The sequence below is a fragment of the Oxyura jamaicensis genome, chromosome 5 (genome assembly GCF_011077185.1).
Source record: "Oxyura jamaicensis isolate SHBP4307 breed ruddy duck chromosome 5, BPBGC_Ojam_1.0, whole genome shotgun sequence".
Classification (NCBI taxonomy): Eukaryota; Metazoa; Chordata; class Aves; order Anseriformes; family Anatidae; genus Oxyura; species Oxyura jamaicensis.
The window spans coordinates 55,964,767-55,991,602 of NC_048897.1; the positions used below are offsets into that span (position 1 = coordinate 55,964,767).

A 26,836-nucleotide genomic window follows, 5' to 3' on the forward strand; every position below is an offset into this window, starting at 1 on the left:
TCTTAAGGCCATGTTTATTTGACATAAGCAGCTTGATTGTTTTTTAACAGCACCACCTGTGCTAGCTGACAATACACTCAACTGGAGTGCAGTTTGTAATGTAAGGAAGAGAACTGAGACTGTTAATATACTTTCAAGGAATGTAGTTCAGATAAAAACTGTGAAAATCTGACTAAGATACTGAAAACTTGTTATTTGTAGCAAACATTTGATAATGAGCGTTTAGCAAAGCACTTCACTTTAACTTGTGAATAGTGCCATTAATAGCAAAAAGCTGGAAGGTGAGTACTTAAATGATTGCTTGTTCAGGACTGACTTTGCAACAGGTGAAATGATTGAGCTTTCTTAGATATTACTGCTTTTGTTTTCTTATTTTCTTTACTACTATCTTGTGGGGGCACGGAATAATTTGGTAAATGGGGATATATCCAGGGCAAGAAGCAGTGAACATACAGCTACTGTAAGGGCAGAGGGAATTCCAACAAGCCTTTTTGGAAGAACTTGAGGTTATATAAAATGAAAGGATTTAAAAACTGGAGATAGGAAGCCAAAAACTTTGTTTTGGTATGCAGGAAAAATGGAAATAAATCAATTTCTCTCCTTCATGTTCCTCCTCCCCACTTTGGTTTGAGCAAAAGTAACAGAAGTAGCATAGGAAGATTTAGATGCATTTGGAGTGGGAGGAGCAGTGGGACAGGGGTTCTGAGCTCAGCAGAGAGCAGGAGTCCTAAATTCCTGCAGGCTGGGAGCCCCAGCCCTGTGCTGGGCCCAGGCTCACAGCAAGCTGTGGCAGGGAACTTCCCTTGCATGGGCTGCATCTCTGCACTCCCCCAGCCCTGTGCCCAGCCTCAGCAGCAGGGCTGCGATAGGAAAACACCCATCAGAGCAAAACTTAGAATGGGGAAATACCACTGAGTATTTTGTATATAAAAATGTAGAAGCATGTCTGGTTGCTACCCATTTTTATCCTAAAAGATATTGAAATTTTCCATTCAGGTGGAATTCCTCACATTACTGAGGATGAATATAATCCCAGAATCATCATAGCATATAAATAAAACTGATAACAGGCCAGCCACATTCTGTGTAGTGATAGCACTTCTTCTGCAGCTTCAGACAGAAGGCTCCCAAATAGAAGGAACTTAAAAAATAAATGAAAAAAGCTGATGTAACTGCAAATGTTACCATAGAAATATGATTTGACAGGTTCTGAAGTTGCTGAATAAATGTTACATTAATATTTCAAGTTACTTGTAATGCTGTTAGTAGTAATAGCATCTGCTGAGAAAGAAAAAGCATTTACTGGAACATGGACCACTTGATTGGTGTGTTTCGCTATCAAGTATACATTTTATTTTATCTAAAGAAGGTATTAACAAAGATGGATATGGATTTCAGATCATAGCTGAAGATTGTAGTTATATGTTGGCTTTGTTAGAAGCCAAAGGTTGTTGACATATTAAGTATAGAAGTGTGTTTTTAAAATGTTTTCTTCACAAGATTTTAGTATAAAATCTATGTGATGGCTGACACTGGTAGATTTCATAGCAGAAACTATTAGAGCAATGACAAAGTTTTGCGTAGCACGTTTTTTTACACTGCCAAATGTCTTTCTAAGGTCGGAAAGCTGTGCAGAATCCCAAAGGTGATTTCCAACAGCTGTCATGGCCAATAGTTAATGGCCGATAGTCACCAATCTGGCGTTCGTTTTGTAGCACTGTCCCTAAACTTCAGTAGAAAGGTCAGCCCTCCGCTCTCCCTTTCCTAGCTTCCAACCGTGGCCTTGACAGGAATAAATCTTGGGTCACCGGTGACACTCTCAGAGATCTAGATTGTGTATTTCAAACCTTCGGCAAAGAATGCTTTCTGAGTTGTGCTTTGGAAAATATTATGTTTCCCGGAATCTTTGCTTCAAATAAATGTTTTAGGGTTTTGCCAAGTAAATCACTGGATTTTATAGAAAGCGACTTACTTCACAGTGAGCGTTATCTTCGCCTAAAATGCAAGTTGTATAATATTAAATGCACCAAGCTGTCGCTATGGCCTTTATGGCAAGTCGCTTGCGATATACAATTTACAGAAACAGTGCTTTCTGGCAGCTCGTGCTGCTGTCAAAGATGGCGTTCCTGCCCGAACACCAACAGGAGACGAGGAAATGGCGGGAGCAGGGACCCGCTCCCCGCTCACACCCGCCTGCCTCCCCTCAGCCTGTGTGGGCCGGGGCCCAGCTGGAGGCCCTGCGGTGGCTGCGGCAGGTCCGGCCTGGGGCTCGCTGCCTGGGGCGGGGGTAAGGGGCACGGCTGGGGGGGTTTGCTCACTGTCGTGGGCGTTGGAGGTGTGAGGGTGGCTGGGGTACTGGTGAGACAGGGAAAAAAGGCGTTTTGCTGCTCAGCACCGATGGCCTTGGCACTGTTAAAAAACTTGGGCCTTTCCCAGAGAGAACCCCCTCTCTCCCCTTTTTTTATCGTGTAGGGTTTAATCTTTTCTCACAGATTTGTTTATGCAGTGTCCCATCCAAAGTCTTCAAATGACTTAATTAAGTTTCTAGTCAGGGAACTTGCCTCTGGGCAAGCTTTGCCATGCTACAGGTCTGTGAGGAAATGGTTAATACCTGGCGCATCTCTTCAGTCAGTGCCACCTTCTACAATCTGAGTCCAAATGAGGAGCACGAGAGCAGGAGTATTTCTCTTCCTGCGTGTTTCTCCCGGCATTTTTATGTATGCCATCACGTAGTTTGATTCTTGTTGTGCTGCTTGTATTTGAGTTTCTGTGTCTCTTGCCCACAGGTAACTACACTGAAGTGTTGCTGGTTTGAAACAGGGATGTTTTTTCTGGTTTAGTTCCTCGAACACCTCAGTGCTATTTGCATGGTTTTATAGCCAAGGCAATGGTTCTTATAGCTGAGAAGATAACGATATGTGTATCCAGCAGGAGAGTGCTTCAACCTGTAATACTTCACTAAGAAAGTTTAGTCCTTGTCTTTCACTTAGGAAGGGGGATTTGAGCAAATAAGTAGAATATCCATGTTTAGGAGTTTATCCTTGAGTAGTTGTAGTAAAATAACTTTCCATGAACACAAAAGAGACAACGTGATAACGGCTAAACTGTAGAGGGGGGGAAAAAATCTCTCTCTTTGTTATATTTATGTGTAATCTTTAAACTGTTGCTATTTTGGCTTCTCATGCCTTTTGCATTTAAGTACCATCTTGTAGAGAAATATGCACAGAATATTTCTGCCTCTCTTCCTGCAGAAATCAACCTAAGGCTGTGTCTGTTGTTATATTACACTGGGTACCCAAGGCAGGGGAAGGTCTACTTGTCTTCTGCACTCTCTGGAGCTCTGAGCGTGCTGCAGGACAAGGAGGAGACAGCTCCTGTGCTCCTGACCATCTTCTGCTGCTTCTGACCTTTGGTGGGAGCTGTTCCAAAACTGGTGCTGCGGGGACATCCTCACAGTAATCTGTAGCAGGATGTAAATATATAGGATTAGGTACTTGTTCTCAGAGGTAGGAGCCTTCTTCACCAACATTAACATTCTCTGTGAGCAGAAAAGAAATAACTTTTCCATAGCTCATTGTTTCCATAGCTCATTGTCAACTTAATTCATTTTGAGGTTTTACTATAAGAATCCCAAAGTGTTTAATAGTAATTTTATTGTAAATTGTCTTGAAGGATTTGTAGAGGAAAAGTATTACTAAAACTAGTACTTTATTAGACACACTTTTAAAAAGTCTCCGTGCAAAGGAGTTTGTTCTGAAGATAAAGTTTTGGAAAGGAGTTGTTTATTTGGGGAATAAACATCAATAGTGCCTGCACTTGGGGGAACAAAAGATTGCTTGTGCTTCTCTTGCTGTATTGTCCCTAATCTTTTTGGACTAAATTTGGTCAAGAGAGCAATTTGTTGCCCTTAATGAGGTCATAATGTGAGGAAAATGCTACAGCTCAACATGTCTTATGGAAGTGCCATTCAGAATCAACTTTATTTAGCGAGTTACATCCCTTCTTACATCCCTTCCTTGGTGTAAATCTGTTTAATGGTACATTTAGACTGATTCCTTACTTGATGGTATTGAGTATAAGTATTTCCATGACTTATACTTGGTATATTTATTTCACAACTATGACTACAAATAAGTAGTAACTACAAAATCACTGTGCTACCTGAATAAATTGGGTCTTTGTGCAGAACTCTGCTGCTGTTGTTGTACTGCCAGAGAGCTTTTAACAGTTGAAAAAGTTAGCTGAGGTGTTCATTGCTCCTGATATCTTAATCCTTGCACAATCATGTTTTTAGAAAACAGTTCAGTTTTATTCGAAGGCTCTAGATGTAATTACAGTGCGTTGTGCCAGGCCAGCACAGTTCATTAGGTTGTCGACTAGGTGGCAGTATGGCTTAAAATAAAAAGTATGCTACTTGGAATCATTTAGTGCGCAAGACCAAGAGACGTACTGCGCTTCTGTAAAATCATCTCTAGATCTTGCTGTTTCTAAAGTCTGTGTAAAACGAGGTTCCCGTGAACTAATGATCTATTGAACAATTAATGCCTTCATACTAATACTTAAAAGGACATCGACTAAATCTTGAAAAATATTGGAATGGAAAGGTTAGGGAAAAGAGAACTTAATTCCACGTGAGGGTTGGAAGTACATGCACATTTTTACTGTAACCATCCTATGTTCTCTTTCTTAATTTTTACCTGAAAAAGTTGAGATGTCTGCTGCTGGTTTTTTTTTGTTTGTTTTTGTTTTGTAATATTTTTAATTGTGCTTAAAAAAAAAAATCTTTTTACCTTTATTTTTTCTTTAAACCATAGTATTGTCCTATAAAAGACAGATACAATATACTCTATAATTGATTTTGATTACAGAAGGTAAGGATTCTAAAAACTTATTTTTGTGTTTGTTAACCTCTGAACGACCTTGCATGTTATGGAAATCTTAAATAATCTGTTTTTTAAAAATGCCTGGGCTGGCTAGCTTTTGGAAGATTGTATATTTATATCAACAACCAAACAAAAAGATGAAAATTCCTTTTAATTCTTTATCAAATTATTTTGATTCTTGAAGGCATCCTCTTTTGGGGAAGGGGGGGGTCGGGTTGGGGGGAGTGGGACTGAATGCAGATCTCAAGCAATGCAATACTTGGACAAGCAGTGCCATTCTCTTTAAGTTTCATCCAGAATTCAACAGGTAGCTAATTCTGACAAAATGTGCTTAAAAACTTCACTTCGGGTTGCGTTTACTACAGCTCCATGTTTGTGTATCTTTTTACTGAATTCTGATCCAAAAAGCTGAGTTGACACACTAATTGCTTGAAATGTTTATTATTACTCAAAATCCAGCTTTGCAGGTGGAATAAAATAAATCTTCAGTTTGAGAGACTTTCCCATGTGGTTTCTGGGTCATCAGTTTGGTCTTGTCAGGAATGTTTTGTTCATTTTCCCTCAACGTACATTGAGTCTGCATGTAGTAAGCATCAGTTTTATTTAGATTGGTTGAAACAGATAAAGATCTTAACCATTTGATGATATTTTATGATAATTCATGTATCTATACTCTCTATCAGTAGCTTCAATAGCATGTTGAACCTGAGAGCTGGGAAAGTAGTATCCTACAGAATAGCACAAAAACTTTTAGGGAAAAGGAAAAAATCCAGGCCCGTTACTTTTTGACCTGAGGATTCTAAGATCCAGGAGTTATTTGGCCAATACTTCTCTCACCATTTTATTAAAGCATGACATTTTGTAGAGAGATGCTAGTAATATAAGACAATATGGTGGTATCTGATGATGTTTTTGTCAGCAAACCTGCTAAGGCATTTTTTTTTTAGGACAGCTGTATTGTGTTAAGGGTGTTATATTGGACTACCTTCATCCCAGACACCCTGTTCCACTGGATTTTGGAAGGGGCAGCTTTGGAATACATGCACATCTTCCAGAATGAAAAACTTAACAATTACCTAGAATTTAAACAAATACTATTGAATTTGGGCCAGAATATGACAGGTGAGAGCAGCTTGATGTGACTAGGACTGTGCTTTTTTTCCTTTGGAAAAGGGGAAATAATAGCAGGTTCACAAGCTTCTTTCTTGGATAAAATGTGCTGAATAATGGATCTCTACTAGGTGGAATAAATCTGTTATTTTATTTCTTCAGCTGTTAGAGCAGTGAAGAACTTCATTTTCTTTAGCAGAACAAGCAATACATTTATTTGCTGTCTTTGTTTCAAAATTTGTCATAAACCCTTGGGACAATTCTATGCTAAGGTAAATTAGTGCAAGTGCAACCCCTAATTTTACAAGACTGTAAAGGAGGGTAGAGCTAGCTAATGAAAAAGAGAAGATCCAATGAAGTTTCTTACTAAGCTATCAGTTAAGGGGATGGAGAATGTTCTCCAGAAAAGTACTGAGGCAGCCTGGTTCTACCAGCACCCAAAGGTGCACTGTCACAACATAAATCGCACGCTGGTAGAAATGTTTTACTTGACTGTGTAAGAAGCAACGCATGATCCAAATTAATGCTCTGTTCTAATTTAAGAATCCTGTAGATGCAAGGCCAAGGTGAAAAATTACTGTTCTCTTCCATTTAATAGCAGAGTCATAACTGGACTTCTATGCATTATCAATGAATTAGCTGGAAAGACCCTTTGCATAACCTAGAGCAGCTGTTACTGTAGTAAGTGTATGTTCCCCAAATTTACATTTAAGTAATACAGGGATAAAAAATTCTGGGGAATTCTTGTATAAGAAAATATTTATCTAAAGTTAGCATAAGCTAGACTTTTAAGTATTTTGACAGTACCATTTGAATTACTGTGAAGTTCAATAAATCATAGATGGCAATGGATAGATGCATTTAATATCTTTAACGCAATTGTGGAGGAAAGTATTGAAAATTAGTTGCATGGTAGATTTTGTACTAAGAAGGAAATATTCATGTTAAATAGAACCTTGCTGGTTATAGGTGTGTGACTTCTGGATGTGCTTGAGGCAGTACCTTCTTTCCCAGAACTGCACTGGTGTGAAATATCTAGGTTATTTGCTTGTTGATTTCTACATTTGAATGGAGCCATTCTCAACTAAACCAAATGATTCCTGAAAGATGTACAGCCCAGAAGGATACGAAATACACCATTAAACCAATACCATTCATCCAGGAGTGTTCTGTGTTGTTGTGTGTTCCTCCTGGGCAGGATGCACCACTCTCAGCACTCTAGAAGCTGAGAGGAGACCCAGGCACGGCAATAACCTGCCAGCGAGCCTTTTGCAGCTCTTGAAGGTGTTACACCTTGTGGATCTGCCGATGATTTGCTAGTATGCAAATCCAGCATGTTAGTTGGCTGTGGGTGGTATCTGGTGTACAGAAAGGCAGTTGTTCTTCCCAGGGGGATGGTATTTCTTCTTGTTGGAAGATGTGGGATGGAGAGGTGTTGAAACCTTCTATTGAAAGTGAAAAATAACTTATTTTTTTGTAGATCCTGAAATAGAAAAATAAATTAAGACAATATCAAGCATAACCACAGAAAATCTCTTTGATATGGTAAAGGCTTAAAAATAAATAACCCTTCCACAAAAATGTTCTGAGTTTAAAATTGGTGGTTTTTTTTTTGTTGTTGTTGTTGTTGTTTTTCCCTAAAAACAATTGCAACAGGGAGGGTGCTGTCTTTGAATATTATTTTATTAAAACCAGCCTAAGAACTTCAAAACGCTGCAGCTCTCTTGATCTGGTAAAATACATGATAACCCCCATAAGCGCTTACATGATGGATTCTGAATAAGTGTATGGTTCTCACATTATGTAGTGTATTTTAGTTTTGTTGCCTTGGAGATGTGCCCAGCTGTGTTATAATCCAAGCTTTGTCACTGAGTCAGCATGTTCTCTCCTCATAGAGGAATCCTATTCGGTTTATCAACCAAGGTGTAAGGCAGACCTGATGGTTGGAATCTGGAACACCTGCTTCCCCCCAGTGCTCTCTGGTGAGCTCTTTATAGCATAAAAAGGGATCTTTAAAGGCTTGTTATGCACATTTGGTGCAGCTGAACACTTGTTATCTAATTTCTAGTCAATTTAGAATAGAAATTAAGGATTTATCCCACATTTTAAAGTTAGGATAAGAATAGGTTAAAGTCAAATCTGTTTTTACTTCTTTCCAGCGAAAGCAAATAGTTGAACAGGATCAGAAAAAAAGCATTTCCTTGGAAAGAGAAGATGTATACGTGAGGCATTGTCTTGCTTTTAGTGGATCAGGCAGTGCCTCTAAACTTGATCAGGGGCTTTAAGGATTGTGAAAGTCACCTTATCCTCTGTGGTTTGATCTTTATTTTTATTTTTAACAGTAGTGCCATCATATTTAAAATTCAGCCATACTGTGCCATTTTTACTTAGGACGACTTTTAAAAAGTGATTTAGAAGTGGACAATATCCTACAATTTAGTACAATGTGATGATGTGGAACATGCTTATTAAACTGTAATCTAACTTGGTGGTTCTACTGCATCACTGATATCTTGTAAATACAGTATCTCAGCATATTCAGGCTTAAACTCCAGCCCTTAACTCAGCATAACTGTATGCATGTGGATGTTTTATGTTCCTGGATGAATTTATTTCAGTTGCATAAACTCCTGTACTGCTTTTCACAAATTGTCACAGAAGAGTTTATTACAGTTAAAATGTCAAATTTAGTGGCCTGCATCTGAAGTTTACAGGTGATAGAGTTGTTTCTTATTGTCTCAGCATCTGATGGGGGCTACCATATTTTTATGGTCAGTCCTTGGATCAAAAGTTATTGGATGAAAGTGGATGAAGTTTCTTCACTAATATTTTTGATTCCTGTATTTCAGCAAGCCCCGAATTTGAGGCGTACACTTTACCCCTCTTAATCTCAAGTTTACCTCTTCTGGATGTAGCATTTGCAAACGCTTTATGCATAAACATCTGATTTTCTTTGGGCAGGTGCTCTGTCTTTTTTGTGCATCTGTAAATACCTATAAACAAGCAAGTGAAAATCAGTAATTCTTTATCAAGGATGAGACGTACCTAAAAGTTGATTCAGCCTAGGCTGAAATGCCATAAATTAGCTTGTTTCTAAAAAGCCTCTCAGGGTGTTGCTAAAATGCACTGAAAGGACGGGGTGGGGTGTTTTTAAAAAATAAAAGTAATAAAATTCTGCACACATACAATATGCAAATGTGTTAAGTTGAATAGCAGTAGGAGGAATGTCTTTCAAAATAGTTTTTTAAAGATATTGCCATCAGTCGCACTTCTGGTGCTGGAATGTTTTAGTTAATATCAAAACCTATGGTTGTTATTGTGGTAAAATGATAGTGTGAAATTGATGCTGTTATTCTATAACAATAAGGACGTGACTCATGTATTTTATGTACACATGCATTCAACTGTAGTGACAAATGGCTTCATGCTGTGTGATTAAATGCATATTAGCATTTGCCCTAGGCATTTGATTATTACCATCTTTACTTCATTACATTACCACACTGTATGGCCATATAATTTATAAGATAATACAGACATCACTTTGTTGCTGATAGGAATTATTCTGTTTTATGGATGGTGTCCTTTAATTTTGCCTTTCATGGATTATAAAATTGGTTAATATCTGCTGAAGTGAATCACTGGAGAAGCAAATAAAGATGTTGGCCTCAGGTCACAGTGTCATTTGTGATACTGGCAAAATCTTACAGCCTCATTTATCCCTGTACATGATTGATAACACCATGGGTTAAATGGAGAAAGCTTTGCTTCCATTAAAGGATCATCATGAATGAAGACCTCCCACTTAAAAGTCAGGCATGATGAGAAGACAAGAGACTATCTACAGGTCAAATTAAATAACTTAAATAATTTAAGTGGAATGACAGTGTAATTTGTTCATTCTGTGTTATTACCCTGACCCCTATCAGGCTTATAGGCTAACTTACTTTCTAGTGTAGGGTATTTAAGATGTAATTTTTAATAAGTGTTTTTCAAAGATATAAAGCCCTTTATGGCACTTAAAATTGTGTTAAAATGGATTTTATAATGTGCTTTTTAAAAAGTAATTTTTGTCCTTATTTTGTTAAGCATAAAACAAGTAATGGAAAAGCAAATGTGGTAAACACTTCAGAATTAGACCTTCATTCATTTTTACTTCTTAATTTCTAGAATGTTATCTTGTGTAGGCTCCAGAGGTATTTCTGTGTTTTAAAAGTATTCTGCCAAATACCAATTAGAGAGGTAAAAATGCACCTGCTTAATTAGGAATAGCTTTAGTTACACCGGAGGGTTTCTTGTGTTTGCTTTGTCAAAAAGACACCTATCATGCGTTTTCGTAGTATCTCTAGATAGTCGTTTTAATGAGATATCAAAAGTAGGCATTTTACCAGTACATGGCAGACACTTTAAGGTATTTAATTTTGTACCTTTATGATTACAGTTTGTCTAGGTTTCGTTCTTCCAAGCACAGTGTGAACTACTTTGCAGGTAACCAAGTTCTTTGATCTCTGTGGTGGAGACACTGCAGGGGTGTCTCGCACTCAACTTGGAGGAGGAGAGGGAGCCTGTGTAACATGTACTGTGCCTTGCAATTCCCAGCAGTAGGCTGTGAAGCGTTTTGTTGCAGCCTCAGAAAAAGCAGTCTGACCTCCTTGTAGCAGAACGAGTACAAATTGCGCGTGAGGAAATGGTACTTCACGATGAAGGGATGGATGAAGACTCAATGAGCTTCTCTCGGAAAAGCCTTTATCCTTTCTCACTGCTTTAGGGAGGTGATGTCTTGCTTGTCAAGTGCTCTTGCTGAGCTCAGTGAGCTGAGGGAATACCCAGGGATGCCTGAGGCCTGTTTTATTCCATCCCTTAGTGTAGCATGGGTTTGAAAATATTACCCTAAGAAAGTAATTCTCAAATCGCTTCTGTGATGGCAACAAAATCACGAACCTCAGTGTGTATAGGTTAATGCACCAGTTCTACCAGTTAACTTGAATAGGAATCCTTTCATAACTGAAGTTCAAGTGCACCCTCCTTGGTAGAGTGGGGCCCAGAGTTAGGACATCATTTTTCTGTACCAATTTGTTTTTTTGCAAGTACAATTATTTTTCTTTCCCTCTAATAAAACAGGCAACCAGTTCTCCATTTGGTAACAGTACTATGATGTGAAAATCCATTGCTGCAGAATCCTCCAGCTCTAAGGTGTAATGGGAGGTGACAGCAATAGAATTAGAGCATGTATCATGTCTTAACATTATATGCACAAAATTTTACCCTTCAGATCAGAATATAGCACGATTTAAAATTGAAATCAAATGGCTTCATGCCTAATTTACTATGCATAATATTAGTGCTGTTATTAGCTTTGTAGCTGTGATAACCTCCCAATATTTGGTATAATATAAAAATGTTGTTTGTGCTTTATGAATTACTGGTACAGTATCTATCAGTAGGGAACAGTTTTTGAGAGCTTGGATGAAAGAATTCATGTGTGCTTTCTGGGGGCTGATTTAATTCTAAAATTTTTGGCTAAAAGCTTTTTTAACTAGAGCTCTAATAAAAAAAAAAAAAAAAGTAGCTTGAAGCTGTACGTGTTCCTGTGTTGTTCTTATTCAGACTTCTATTAATCTCTTTTCCTTTAGAAGTCCTTCGAACACATATTTTGACATTAACAAAGTAATTTAAATATTTCAGGCTTTTTTTTCCTGTTTTTTAGCAAAATCATGATTTCAGTAACTTAGGTGGAATAACTTCTTGTGGTGAGGCAACTGAGCAAGGAATCAATCAATTATCTACAATCAAGCAGCTTAAATTTGATCTATGATAGGGTTTTATTTAGACAACAGAAGAAAAAGCAGTGAGTCCTGATTTGTGGTTGTTATGGCCCCATGATACAGACCAGGTCTCCGCTCTTCCTCCAGGAATTCCTTCCCCAGGGTTGTGCAGCAGTGGCCAGGTCGGTCGTAACTCCTGTGCTCTGCCCTAGCCTCTTCAGCTCTTGGTGCAGAAACCCTCGCAGTGTGCTCTGGGGACAGGGTAGAGCTGCGTTAAAGGAGTGTACGTGACTGGGTTCATTCTTGCACACTGCTGGAGATGAACTCTTCTGTGTATGTGTGTCTATATATAGACAAGTAAATACAAACTGCAAAATGTAGCTGAAATATGTATAGTTATCTTTTCAGTCATCATTTGATCTACAAAATTAACAAAAGTATTGGAGTACTCTCTGAAGACACAAAAAGACACTTTGTCCCTGGGAAGGCTTATGTGTCTTAGGAGCTGAGCTAACATTACTCAACAACAGTTGGTGTAGCCCCAAAGTTGATACTTGATCTCATGGGAATAGGAGGAAAAGTTTTCTTCTTAAAAGCAGAAATCCCAAATATTCCCTCTAGTTCATTATTTCAAGTCAGTTGGAAGATCTTTAAAATCATGCCTGATTTATGACTTTTGACATCTTGAGGTACGCTTCTCATGGCCTGACGTGTTAGTTGCAGTACCTCCCTGCCAGTGCAGGCCAGTAGTTCTGGGAGGGGAGGAGTTCCACCTCCTTCGTGCTCATCAGTCTTCGTTGAAAACTGAAACCAAGCCCAAAATAAAGAGGAAAACAAATAAGTATGGTGAATTAATGATAAAGCTGTTTGTTTTCTTTTGCAATATTACACACGAATTTAAAATGGAAAAAAGTGATTGCATAACAGCTATAACCAGTATAGCTGTTTATTTTAAATAAACATTTAATATTTTTTATTATTTAATAAATTAAATAAACATATAGCTTTTTATTTTAAATAAAAATATTATCTTTATTTATTTTTTATTATTTGCAATAAATTTGCTTCCACATTTGCAATTTTGCAGTTTGAATATACTCTTAAAGTTAAACTGAAGAGAAAATGTACACTTTTATTTTGCAGACAAGCTTTAAAAATGGATGAAGGCTTTAAACCACAGACACTTGACTCCGGTCTTCAGAGTCCATCAGAGACATTGCTTTCCATTCGGCTGTTAGACTTTAAAACAAGTTTATTGGAGGCTATAGAAGAACTGCGTATAAGAAGGGTAAACGTTTTTATATTGATGTTTTATTTCTGTCTTCCTGTATGTAATCACAGAAAGCATTGCGTAAGTATGGGTAAATTGCATACTGTATTTTAAGTAATTCACCGACTACAAATATGCTTTTAAAAAAAATCACATGGACTTAGGCAGTGTCCACAACTGAAATTTTCTGTGTAGGCTGCACAAGACAACAGGGTTGGTTGCATGGAAATAATGAATTTGACTTTCCTATAATTATGTACAAGCTGCTACAGTTGATCACCAGGCTACATACAAAAATGATCTACATTACGCTTTTGTATTTTGTTGTAGTCAGTTCTTCTCTTAAAGAGTGGCTGTTGATAAGGAAAGGAAGAAGAGCTAATCCAAGTTATTGCCAAGTCCATAAGTCTTTCTTGTTTAGCACATGGTAAATCAAGTATTAAACTATTAGGTTAGAGCCCTACAATACGAGTATGGTGGGGCAGGGTTTTTTTGAAATAAGAGTAGGATCATGTAGTACTAAGGTGAAATTGTTTCTGCACTGGTGAAGGCAGCTATATTTTTCTGTGGTTAATTTCTCAATTGTGTATAGGTACAAGCTTTTTCTTCTATTTCTCCCTTTAGCTTTCTGAACTGTTTTATTTTTGGAAGATCTAAAGTATGTTTTCCTGCATTTGATGAATTTGACATGTTCAAAAGATGTGCATTATTACTTTAAAATATTAGTAGTGATGACGTTTGATATATGCTTATTTTGATCTAAGTTAAATGCTGTTATCCCCTCTTTAGAAAACATAAACAAAAGAATAGCTGCCATAAAAAAAAATCAAAGAAAAAACTGCATAATCCCACTTTCTTGGTGCAGTATTGTTGAAATTCGCCAGTTTCATCCTTAGACTCTTATTACGATGATGATTTTTAGTCTAGCCTAGTCTTGTATTAAAAGGTAAAGCCTGTGGACCTTATATAGTTATTACTGGAGTGTACCTTAAGGTATTAGCTAGACTCCATATATGTTGTTAACGTAACTATGCCTTTTTAATATCTTTGGTCAGATTCTTAAAATTTTATAGTGCTATGAAGCTTCATCTTTGGCGATATTTTTGTTTTTGTCTTTCTCTTTTTTGTCTGCTATATCACAAGAGAAAGTGACTTATTTTAGACAATGTTGCCTCAAGAGGGTAAGCAATTTTTTGGTTAAAGGTTTTTTTTTTTTTTTAAATCAAAGCTGATGTTAATTCTAAGAAGCAATTCCATAGATAAGACATGCTACTCAGTTGCTAAAACATCTGTACATTCCTTCATCCTTAAAAAAAAAAAAAGTAAAAAAAACCCTGTTTTTAATTAGAGTTGTATGTCAAAAAAAATAAGCATTTTACACCTAGTCAATTGGAAAGCCTAAAGTGTACCTGCATGCATTTTTGTTGGGCTTAACGATCAATTTAGGCCTGCTTGCTTAGTATGTTTGAAAATTGGAGTTTAAAACTTTAATATTTTGAACATGCAGCGGTAATAAAATAATACGGCCATGTGTGGTGCCACTCACTTTTTTTTTTTTTTTTTTTTTTTTAAGTAGAATCTTTATAGATGTTTTGCTTTAAAAGAACGGTGCTGCAAAATCCTTTGCTGATTTTGGCTCTAAGTGTCTTTCAAATCCACCCACTGCAGGGTTATTCTGTAAATTTATATGCAGTCCTGAGGAAAAGGTAGTGCGTACACCAAAATACGATCCTAACTCAGAGAATTACAGTGCTTGTCTTGCATTGTGGTAGTTTTCCCATGGACAAGAACAAAATGGATTAAATTAAACAATTGTCATCTGCTAAATAGATAGCAGAGCTAAAGCTCTACTGGTTTCTTGATTCCTTTGCCACTTCTTTTCCAGACTTCTTTTCCAAGTTGCTTATGAGGCTTATGGCAAATTGATAACCCAGTGGAGGCAGTATAGCCAAGTGTAGTGTGGTTTTTTGATTTTGTATTTGACTTATGGCTTGACCTTAGATGAGAGATCTTACATCTGTTTGCTTCTGTTTCTCTTCCTTTTGTTGATCTTGCTTGTCACTTAGACAGGATTCTCTTCATGACAGGAACTACCATATATCTGGGGTTTAATAAACTGCTTTGAACAACTTGAATAAGGTTGTACTGCAGTATAAATTCAAACTTATAAAAATAAATTCACAGATGAAATAATCTGTGTAAAACTAGGTAGATTAAAAATTAAATAAGTATTACAATATTTTAAGAACTGATACAATCCATATGTAATACAATAAGTTTTCTTTTATTATTATTTTCATGAATGTGCTTATTTAAATAAATGCATTGAGTTACTTCAAAGCATGTTTTTTTTACTTTGTTACATGTATAGTTGTAATTAACGTCAAAAATAATGTGGAGGATTTGCTCATAATTCTATTTTTTTCTTAAAGTAAATGAATATTCTGTCATTTTCCAGATTTAATCCCAGTTTATGTCGATGGTGAGTGCACGTTTGTTGTAGACAGTGCATTACTTAAACTATTATATTTAATAGAGCTTCACTTTATTAATTAGTCTGTTCATAGAGTATGTGTTCTTAATATGAACAGACTTATTTTTTGTAGCTTCTAATTACATACATGTATATATTTAAACTATTTTTAAACTATTACTTCCCCCTCCCCCAGGGATAGGGTTTGAACGTCCCTTTATCTTTTTGCTGCTTTAACTGTCCCACTCATCACGCACCAGTCAGCCAAATGATTTTTTTGTGGTGAATACTTCATTCACTTTGTTCCAAAGTCTCTCAGCATTGTTCTGCTATCATTTGGTCTAATTTCATTGAGTAATATGAGGCAATCCTTTTTTTAACAGATAAGTATTGTCTATTTAATGCTATAAAGTTGCTGTGCAGGAAGTGAAATTGGAAGTCTCTTATGTTTCCTGAAGTACGATGCATATAAGACAGTGACAGTAGGTTTGAAGACAGTGTTTATGAGAACAAGAAAGCTTGTATGCTGTGTATTGAGTTTCTTTCTTGGCCTGGATAAAGAAAAACATCCTTAGTGGGGAAAAATGTGAATGTAAATTGAGTGTGTTCTTCCTAAAATGTATTCTAATACATGGGATATGGGGATTTCTGGTAACAGCTGAAGCAATGTAGGTGATGATTAGCTGAGTACAAAAAAAAAAAAAAAAAATGAATTTAGTGATGACTTGAAAAAATTTACTGATGTTTTTCTTTAATACAAAGGCTAAGTTTCAGCGATCCAATTCTATGCCTGAAAACAATCACCTGTTGAAGCCCTTTCTGATAGTTAACCGGGATGTCAGAATGTCAGTTTAATACTGCAGACTCTGTAACAGATTTCTCCTGTTCAGTAAAAATTACCAAGAATAAACTTTGCCCTCTGGCTATTCTAATCCAACTTCTTCTGTACAGGGGCCTTTTTCTAGGTTTTCTTACAGAGAGCTCGTGAAGGAGCTCTTCTCACTTTAACTACTCTTCCATTTCTTCCATTCCTAAAACATACTCATGTTTTTTGGCAACTCTGAAGGGGTTTGCAATGCACAGTGTAGCGCCATGCAAGGATACCTGAGCCAGCTTCTTCCAGAATGGAGATGTGTATAGTTGTGCTAGCAGAGCTAAATAATGAAGTTAGTGGTGCTTCACAGGTAACTTGGGCAAGTGGACGTCAGTATGGAGATGAGAATGGAAAGCGGTAGGTTAGTATTTGAAAATGTCACTTATGCCCAGAAGATAAATTGGTGTGTGCAATACTAAGTGAAGACTACAGTGAAGACTAAGTTGATAAAACCATAAAGTTACTCATCAGGAGAAGCAAACCATAAAGACTAAGCTAGAGTTATTAGAGGTATTAAAACATTGGTGGACTTGCCAGTTATGATCATACTGGTTGTACTATATCTAGACCTAAACTAACAGTAGTATACTGTTATGGTAATATACCATATAGTATGCAGTAGTATACTACATACCCAAAGCTGAACCTCCTTGGAAGGGTGTTCTGCAGAAGAACTCTGCCTTCTGATGCACAGAGTGGCAATGAAGTTAAAAAGGGCACCAGAGGCACCTGCAGTAGCAATGTAGGCTGCTTAGGGGAGTCCATTTATTTTGAGAACTCAGACCTGTGGGATTCAGTGGAACTGTTGCAGAAATAAAGGTTGTTGTTGTTGTTTTGGTTTGGGGTGTGTTTTTTTTTTTGTGTGTGTGTGTATTTGTTTTCTTGTATGTTTGCAAAAGAGCCTGGTGTTAAGGTATCTTCAGGCTGTTTCTTAGGTTGAGTAGAATTATGGGGAGGAAAAAAAAAAATCAATACTGTCCCTTGAGTCAATGAGAGGGGCACCTACTTTTTTAGAAAGGGAATAAGGCAAAAATGACTTGTAAAACTGACGAGGATGTCAGGGAAATGAAAGGTTTTGGTGAGGTTTATTGCAATGAATAATTCAAACAGCCAGCAAACAATAAGTATAGTGAAGAGCTTGGTATTTTTTTAAATGATAGAGTAAAAAGAGGAAATTAGGGAGAGGAGGAACTTAAGAATATCTATGCAGTCTTCTAAAAGTTGTACTTGACTGTTTAGTTCATGAAGGATATCCTAATTATAGCATGAAACAATCAAACTGTAGTTTCTATGAGTACTATTTGATTGAGCTGCATGAGAAATTGGATGTGCAATTTCGTAGGAGGTAGATTATGAGTTTGAAAAAAGATAATAAAAGTACCTAACAGCAGTTTTGGCTGCTTGGACATGAGCCAGCTGTACTCTGTTCCTAAATCTGTTCAGGGTCAAGAATCGAGGGGGCTTGACCAATCCACAGCCCATCTTGTAAAACTACAGCCTGAAGCAAACACTTTAAAGAAGGCTTGACACTTTCTAAAGGTTATAACGAGTAAATAAACCATCAAATTACTCCTCTTTTATTGTTATGGTAGTCTTTTTATAAAAACACTTAAATCCATGTAGTCCTAAGGCATCTAATAAAAAATGAACACTTTTAAGGTTTTGTGGTTTTTTGATACCTCATCAAAGTTATATACAACATTATGCGCCCAAGTATAACAAAAATGTTTTGTTCTTATTAAACAGCTGTAGGAACTTTTTAAAAAAAGTGCTTCGCAAGTTTTAAAAGCCTTCCCTTCTAAATGGGTAAACTATAAATGTCCTTTGAAAGAAGTAAAAATGATGGATAAGGCTTATAATTGTTAGCGGTTTCACATGAAAACACTTATCATATAATTGTCATTCTCACTTTAAGTATTTATTATGTTTATTGTTTTTTTTTTCAACAGTAGTTACACATATATACACATTTTTGAGAGCTTCCAGATTTTCCTTTATAATCTGGGAGTAAGTTGGAGTGTTGTTCCCATAGAGAACGTCAGTTCTTACCCTTCTTAGGTTTCAAAGCAAAGAGCTCGTTTAAGCGGAATTTAATGCTCTTTTCAAACTTGTATTTATGTAGTTAAATGTAAAGGACTCGGTGTGGATATGGCAGTTATTGCTTATAATTAGGGCTTAAATTTTAACACGCTGTTTCCGAGATCAACTGCAAAATTGTAAACTGTGTACTCATTAAGATTTAAAATACACATTTTAAAATTGCAATGGTGTATATGCTTGATTACAATAGTCTGCCAATCCAAATTTTTATGAAAATATTTTTTTTTAGTTTGTACTACAATTGTTACTATTTTTTTCTAGATACTAAAGGCTTACTTTTATTTAGGTAACTGTTACATTTAAGTAAGCCTGGTCTATATGAATGGAAGTTTGCTTTGTCGAGAATTTATAACGCTAATCTACTGTGTTGCTGTAAAAAATAATAATAATAATAATAAAACATTACATTTTTTCCCCTTTATTTCATGAGTTTGATATGGATAGGTACTTGTTGATCTCCAACAACCATTGAAATTAGTGATATTTTTGCTGTTAAAACTAGTGAGGTCAGAATCCAAGTGCATATGTTAAGCTTTATCTTCAGAGTTGTATTTCTTTTCTGAAGTTAGTCACAGTTTAGAGAATTTACAAAAAAAAAAAAAAAGCCTTAAGCTTTTTTTTTTTCTTTTTTACAAATATAGCAAACTATGTGAGTTTATTAAGAAGAGAATGAGAGAGTTCAATTCATAGATCTGAAGAAATGTAATCGTAGAATGACTAGTTTGCATGTTTTCAAAATAATTAATATTCTTGAAGAACTGGGTAGCACGTTATGAAAAAGCACATTAGGACTTGATTACATAGGCACTTCGGATATTCTGGTGCAGCCTTTCTGCCTGTGTGGATGAGTCCTTGCTACATCACCTGCTGCAATGTGTAACTGTTGCTTCTGTTGCACCAGTACAAATATTTGTGTTCCACCAGGCTAGATCTGATCCGTGGGAGAACTGGTCACGTCCTTCTCCCAGCTTAGTTGTCTGCTGGATATGCTGGTCCCTGCCCAGGGGAGTGGCAGAAATACGGAGTCTGGGAAGAATTATAACTGCAGTGCATTTTTATTAGTTTAGGAATAATTGAAACCCCACTTTAATAATAAAATAAACCCCACTTTAAGGGTCAGGTGTTATGATCTTACACTTCTGTACAAAATTTTTGCTAATTATGTTTCATTTTAATAATATTTGTAGTTTAGTGGCACAAATTGCTTAAGATCTGTAAGAAGCTGTGAGTCAACCTAGTTTGTTTTTATCACTCCAGGGAACTTAGAAAGTATTATTATTAATTGCTTGCAGATTATTATGGGAAAACAAAGTCATTGCAACTCTCGAGTACTATTGCAGAATAGAGGCATGCTGTTATCTTTTCAATTTTTTATTTTTATTTATTTTTTAACCATAAGGCATAAGAAATTTTTAGGTATCTTTTCCACCTATAACCTGTTAAGTACATATCATAAAAACAAAAGCTAAAGAACTTCTCTAGTTCCCTGTGAACCAAATTTTAATTTAAAATGTATGTTCAATATTTTATATATAACGTTGACGTGAGTGCTGAGGCATGCTTTTAGGTGCAGCAGGTAACTCCTGAAATACTTAGGAGCAGCCTCCTATGGATAGAAGTGTGTGTTATTTCTGTCCACACATGTGCCTGTAAACTGCCTGTTAATCAAGGAAGTCAGTTTTGACCCTAAAACCTATAAAAGATGTCACTGTCAAAAAACTATGTTAAATCACCTTGGGACATATTTCGCCATTTTACTTCTATTGATAATACAGTGGGACTATGGATCAAATGTTATATTAAGTGAGAAAGGGTTGCAAAATCTTCTTTAAAACACTCTTGCACAAATTGAAGCGCCATAAATATCCTTGTGTTTAAAAATTAAACCTCTCCGTTGTACAGGGCTTCAGAAAGAATTGCATTTTTTTAGCTGCAGCACATGCCATTCTTTGCAGCCAAATATTTGTATTATCTGCTTCATGATAGGAAGGAGGAAGAACTTCACTTTCTTTCTGATTTTTTTTTTTTTTTTTTTTTTTTACTTCGTCTAGAGGTAGTTTGTTTTCCCAATTTGTAATTTATGGTACATAACAGTAGGTAATGGTATTGCAATTCAACAGAGTTTTACTTAAGGGGTATCAAGAGATTAATTTCTCCTTTTTTTTTTAACCTTAATATAGTCACTTGTTCAAGGTAAGGATGAGTGTGCAGAGAAAAGGCAGGAAATCAGCCTTCTGAAGCTCGGAGCAACAAATGAGTGTAGCTCTTAAAGTCTTAAGTCCTTAAAGGATATTATTTTGGCTCTCTAAACAGGACAGCAGTGAGTTGCTTACTGTGATATACATAAAGGGCCTAAATACTGTTCTTGAGAGAGGTTGTGATTTGTTTTTTTGGAGGAGAATCTGTTGCTTTTCCTTTGAGTGTTGTATTTATAAAAGAAGGCCAGTGCTTGTATTTTTATTTAAAAAAAAAAAAAAAAAAGACTTGCAAGGGAAGGTGATTCCTGTTAGGAAAATCTGACTTCAATACCACAGTCTTTTAGGAAAACAACCATAATTTGTTAGGAACTATGATTAACAGCACATGCATCTTGTTTATTGTCACAGTAGCAGTTTTATTCTTGACAAGGTGCTTCTGTTAGCACAGATGTAACACACCTTCCTAATTGTTACTAGTCCATCTTCTGGATTGTGAAGAAACTTTAGACTTTAATAATGTTCTTCTCAGACTTTCAGGTAGCTCATCTTATCAAAAAAACGTTGCTTAAGCATGAATTATCTTTAAATTTTTATATTGATCTGATAAATCAGCAGGCTTCTTGGCAGAAAATGTCAGGATAAATATCTCACTTTCCATGACAAGAAAATAATAGCTGGCACAAACTTTCAGCTGTTGTGGGAGATGACAAAACTAAATAAATAAATAGAGTCAGTGCTTTGAATGAAGTCATTGTGCAATAGTGTCCCAAAGATTCTGACTCATTGCCATGATTATCTGTATCATTGCTTAATAATTGATTCTTGATACATTTATTGCAGCTTGCTGAATTTCTTTTCATCTAAATATCGTGACTTGATTGATCGGGATCCTCAATTATTTTCCAGCTGTGTAGTAAAGTCAAGTCTGTTTTATTGCCTTTGAGTCTGGTTTTGTTGTAAGATGCATAAGAGAATATGTATGAAGAGGGAACTGAACTGTTCCTGCCAATTGAGAGCTATAATCCTAGCTCCTAATGTTCTTCTGTGCATGTTAATCTATGTTGTTTATTCTACAAGCTTTCTGACTGAAACCGCTGAGCTGTTAGGTAGAATAGCAGATAGCCATCTGCCATTTTACCACATACACGGAACTGTCGTTTCCTTCTTGCTCTGCAGTGTACAGGCACATACTGTTCAGTGTAATGGACTGTGAAGTAAGAGTAAGAATACGCAAGTTATATTGGTGTCTGACTGGCAGGTAACTGTCTTAAATTTTCACTCTTATTTTTTTAACTAGGAAACAGAGGTAAATTATGAAGATCAAATAAGTAAAATTGTTGTAGAGAAACAGGAACTTGAATGGCAGAAGGTAACTAACTGTCTTACATGATTATAATATTTCAACTACTGGAATTTGATTTTAAGATAATACTAATATGAATTGTAGTTTGGTACAATTCCCTTTCTTAAGGCTATTGTCACTTCTAGTAGTAAAATGTGGTATATGATAGTTTGTCTAGTCATTCTGTTGTTTTGATATAGATTGTGATTGTGCCCAATCTAAAAACCTGCTTAATGAATGATCCCATCATAATGTTTGGCATGATTGGAAATCTTCAAATAAAAGGGATGTAAATATTAAATTAAATGTCCTCTTACTTCAACATGAGGCATCTTGACACGGTAATTTGGGGAAGCTACATGGCAACATCTCTGTACTGGGATTGGCTTTTGCAAGTGCCAGTGCCATTGCAGTTGTACAAACAGTTTCACTTGCAGTATTTTGGGATAAGATTTACACACATGAAAAAAAAAAAAAAAAAAAAAAGGCAGTAACTTACAGGTTAGACATACTCAGAAGTGTTATGTCAGCTTTTAAATGCTCAGAATGTTCTCAGTAAAATGAATCTAACATTCTTTTTAGGGTTAGGGCTCCTGAGGTTATGCTTTCATAGGAAATCCATTCCCTTCTCTAATACAATCAAACCTATGACCCCTGTCACTAGGTCACAAGATAAAAGGCTTCACTCTATATATTTTACGACCACAGAAAAAACAATAACTTCAGCTCTATCCTTGATCTGGGGATATTTAACATCTTAGTAGTAAAGGAAGTCTATTTTGTCTTGGAGTTCATACTAACCATCTTAAATTAATAATCCTAACTATGTGCTTTTTTCATGGGAGATATATATGTGCACAGAAACAGGAAACATTTTATATTTGTAGAAGCAACAGTGCTTTCAATTTGTAACCCTTCTTTGCTTTTCTTAACCTAGCATTGCAGTCTTTAATAATTTGGGTTCAAAAGGGATGATTTCCCTTCTTTCCAAGACCGTAATAACAATTCAATTTACCATTAATGAAAAGATGGAACTTGCAGTCAGTTAGATAAACTCTGTTTTTTCCCCACACTTGGATTTTAATTTGCATGTGGCAAACCTAATATAAGCAACAAGTCATAGATTTTTAGGAACTTCAGGTGAGCACATATGTAAAGTTCTGGAACTTCAAAAGAACAAAATATGCTTCTAACTCTGGGGATCCAGGAAGATGAAAATGCAAAAGTATGAAATGTAGCCTGAATTTGTGACCTCATGGTTTCTGAATGCAAAAAATAACATTGACCTCAGTTGTAGTTCAATAAGTAGACAGCTTCTCCACTTGGCTTATAAAAAGTTCTTTATCTTTTCCTTCAGGGATCCCTTTCTGCCAACATTTTTGTTATTCAGTATATATTTTATTTTATCTGAAAAGTAGTGAACTAGCTTCAAATGAAGATGTGACTTTAGCTAAGTTTCTGATTTAAGACAAAGATTTGCTTTCAAATTGTTTTGAGAATATTGTTGCTGCTGTTGAAAAATGCTACAGTAGAGAAAACAGTAAGTGGAGAATTTACTCTTAAATCTGGTAAGTATGCTCAGTATATTACACATAATATCGAAATATCAAAGGTGATTTTTTCTTATACTTTTAACACCCTCTTCACCAAACATACATGCCATGTATGCAAAATATATCCCCAAACTGAATTTCTGAGAGAGTGATGTGTAATCAGTCATGTTACTTACTAAAAAAACATAATCTGAGATTATTAAAATACATCACTTGAATATATAGTATATATTGAAGAGCTCAGTAATACTTTTATCTGGTGATCGATTATACGACTTTGTCATTGATGTAATGGATGACTGTTCTGTGAAACTAAGCTTTTATTTACATAAATTATTATCTAATATTAGTTTGAATTACTATGAAGTAGTGTCACTTAATTTGGCAGTACCTTGCTTATAACATTTTATTTCTGTGGTGGGTAGGAATAATCTGCTGAGAATAGTTTAATTGATGGTACTCCGCTACCAATTCTGGATTTTGGGCATACTTGGTACGCCCTTCACCCATTAGAGAACCCGTCTCACAAAGATATCTTCCATATTACTTCACCTCAATTATTTTTTTTCCTATCCTGAGTGTAGGAACATGATATTTAAAGATCTTAAATGCTGCCAACTTGCAGAGCATAGTATTAGCCTGAAATTATGATGTGAAGCAATAGCAAACTCAAAAATAATATCATAACTTTAACTCATTTTCTTGTGTGCTTTTTTATGGGTGTGAGTAAAGTCAGGCAGCAGATGATAAATAAGTCTTACACTATGACCTTCACTTAGTCTGTTCTGTCCTCCTTCAGCTCTTTCACGTAGTTTCAGTTAAATTTTAGTCGTTTAACTAAAACAGAATAACAGATTGTATTTCTTTTAAATGGAGATGAAGAATAAAATCCTATTATAACTACCTGGAACTGTGTGAAGATACTGTCTTAATATGGCAGTGAGTGTAGGATTTCTTATGCAGCTTGATAGGATGGGTACAAATTGCTTATAGCAGTCCCAGCAACAACACATTTGAATTCCAGAGGTGATAATTGTTACCTGTTATGAACTAGAAGAGAAGCCCCTGGATGGTTACCAGTTAATAAATGTCTCTTTAATCTTCAGGTTTTGCTTTTAATCATCTGTCTTTCTAAAATTATGTAACAAAGAACCTATTTTTTCCTTAAGATTTTATGTATAGTTTGCTGTAAATGATATTTAAATGATACTGTTGTTATTTCCTGTGAACAGGAAACTCTGCAGCATCAGACAGACATGTTACAGCAACAGAACAAAGAAGCTATGGCAGCTTTTAAAAAGCAGGTAGCACAATAAGGCTTTCCAATACGACACTAAGATTTCAGAATGTGATGGCATAATAGCAAGTTATCAGTTGGTATTAAGATACTTCTGCATGTAAAATGATGGAATATACAGCTCAAAAATAAATAAATAAAAACAGACATACTACATTTAGCAGTTCTTCACAGGAAGCCACTCTTCCTGGGATTTTCTTTTGCAAAAATTCCTAGAGAAGCTTCCTCTAAATCTTATTTTTTGTTTGTTGTTCTATTCTCCTCCACCTTCAAAAATGGCATGTCTTTGGCAAATTGTTTCTTACTCCATGGAAAAAGATCTGCAATGCAACTTATCCCGTTCAATGTCGGAAAACATGTTTCAGTCTTTCAAATCAGGGTTGTTTTTATCCATAAATCAATAAATGAGTGTTGAAAAGTTGCAGAGAACAGACGTAAGAACTGAAACTGTTGCACATGGTGATGAATAATTTTATCACTAATGCTGTGATGTGCAATCATATCACACAAATAATAACCAAGTTTTTTCTTTCTTGAAAAAATAATTTGTGAATCACAAGCTTACTGCTATTGTAGGGCTATGCATATAGATATATATTTAAAAAAAATAAACATATCACCCTGCGAAGTATAACTATGTTGTCTTGTCAAGCTGCAGGAATAAATCCTAACTGCTATATTGATTTGTTTCCACTTTTTATGCCACCGAATCAAGTTACAAGCAAGGATGTTTGCCATGGAAGAAGAAAAGGTACTGTATATTAGAATTTATTTTTAATCTGGTGAAGCACGTAAGTAAGTGATTATGTTATGTAACTTCTCAAATATGTTCTATGTATAAATTATATTACAGTTCAAGTATTTTTCTTCCTGTGGCTTTTACTAAAGCTATTTGCTTATAAAATATAAACTACAGTTACCTGTGAACAATTGTTATTCCTTCTTTATAACCTGTAGAACTTTAATTACTTGTGAAATATCATTTTAAAATCTGCTTATGCTAAAAATTGTTTGAAGAATAAATGTTCTTTGATGCCTTTATGTTGAAGTTATACAAAACTTTCTTTATTTTGAGGTCTTGGGGTACTGTCAAAAGCTTTTTTATACAAAAACAACTCTAACTGGTTTGGTGAAACCAGATTATAATAGGGTTTCTATTGATTTACCTGGGGTAGTTTAAGATATTCTTAAGACTGCATTAATTTGTTTTTTAACCACGTGAAGCCTTTATACCAACCTGTGTGCCTGCTCCCTTGTTTGAATATGGGATATGCATTTGCTGTATTAGAGGCCTCTTTCAAGCAGTCAAGCCATTGAATGTCTATATATGGGCTCTTAATTAAGACTGGATGAGTATGCTATGCATATTTCATAAGGACATGCACAGAAAATTGTGAATAGGTGAAATAGGTTTGAAAGTATATTAAAGTAAAATATGTTGTTTGCATTTATAGCATCTGGCTTAGCTATTGTCTTACTTGTACTTAAAATTTTTTCTTTGTTAAGACATACTGCTTCTCCATGCCTACCATGTAATAGTCCCCGATGTGTATTTCCAGGGACAGCTACTGATTCAGAGTTGAATTATGTACAGATTTTTATTTTTATTTTTTAACTTTAAATACTTCCATTGAATCCAGTGATGCTTTCAGTACTTTGTACCAAAGTAAATGAAATAATAAATCTAGCTGTAATGGTTCAGGACAGAGCCTGAATACTGACAGTAACTTTTGCCTAATTTGCACTGTATGTACCTTTGAGTCATTCTTATTCATCAAGGTGGTTTCAGGAGATTGCACGGCCACCACTGTTTGTAACAAGTGGAACACCCAAGGACGGGTGAATGGATGTGTTGTTTCTACTGGTGTACTCTCTGTTACCTCGATTACACTTTCCATTGTATTGATTGCTACCTGAGATTCTTATCTAATTCAATTGCATTTAAGTTCTTTAAATTGTTTCTCTGTGTGC

The 26,836-nt window shown here is 35.8% G+C and overlaps 1 protein-coding gene across 5 annotated transcripts in view; it reads left to right on the forward strand.

Annotated features, from left to right (window-relative positions):
- CCDC73 (coiled-coil domain containing 73) overlaps positions 1-26,836 on the forward strand; it is a 91,189-nt gene that overhangs the window by 24,059 nt on the left and 40,294 nt on the right. For 3 of the 5 annotated variants that reach the window (XM_035327761.1, XM_035327763.1, XM_035327764.1), the window contains exons 2-5: positions 12,902-13,046; positions 21,971-22,042; positions 24,798-24,872; positions 25,581-25,616. In XM_035327761.1, the coding sequence (XP_035183652.1) occupies positions 12,915-13,046; positions 21,971-22,042; positions 24,798-24,872; positions 25,581-25,616 (315 nt within the window). In that variant the 5' untranslated portion in view covers positions 12,902-12,914. Of the gene's footprint in view, positions 1-7,866; positions 7,976-12,901; positions 13,047-21,970; positions 22,043-24,797; positions 24,873-25,580; positions 25,617-26,836 lie in introns of those variants that run through there. The other 2 variants (XM_035327760.1, XM_035327765.1) reach the window with 2 other exon arrangements.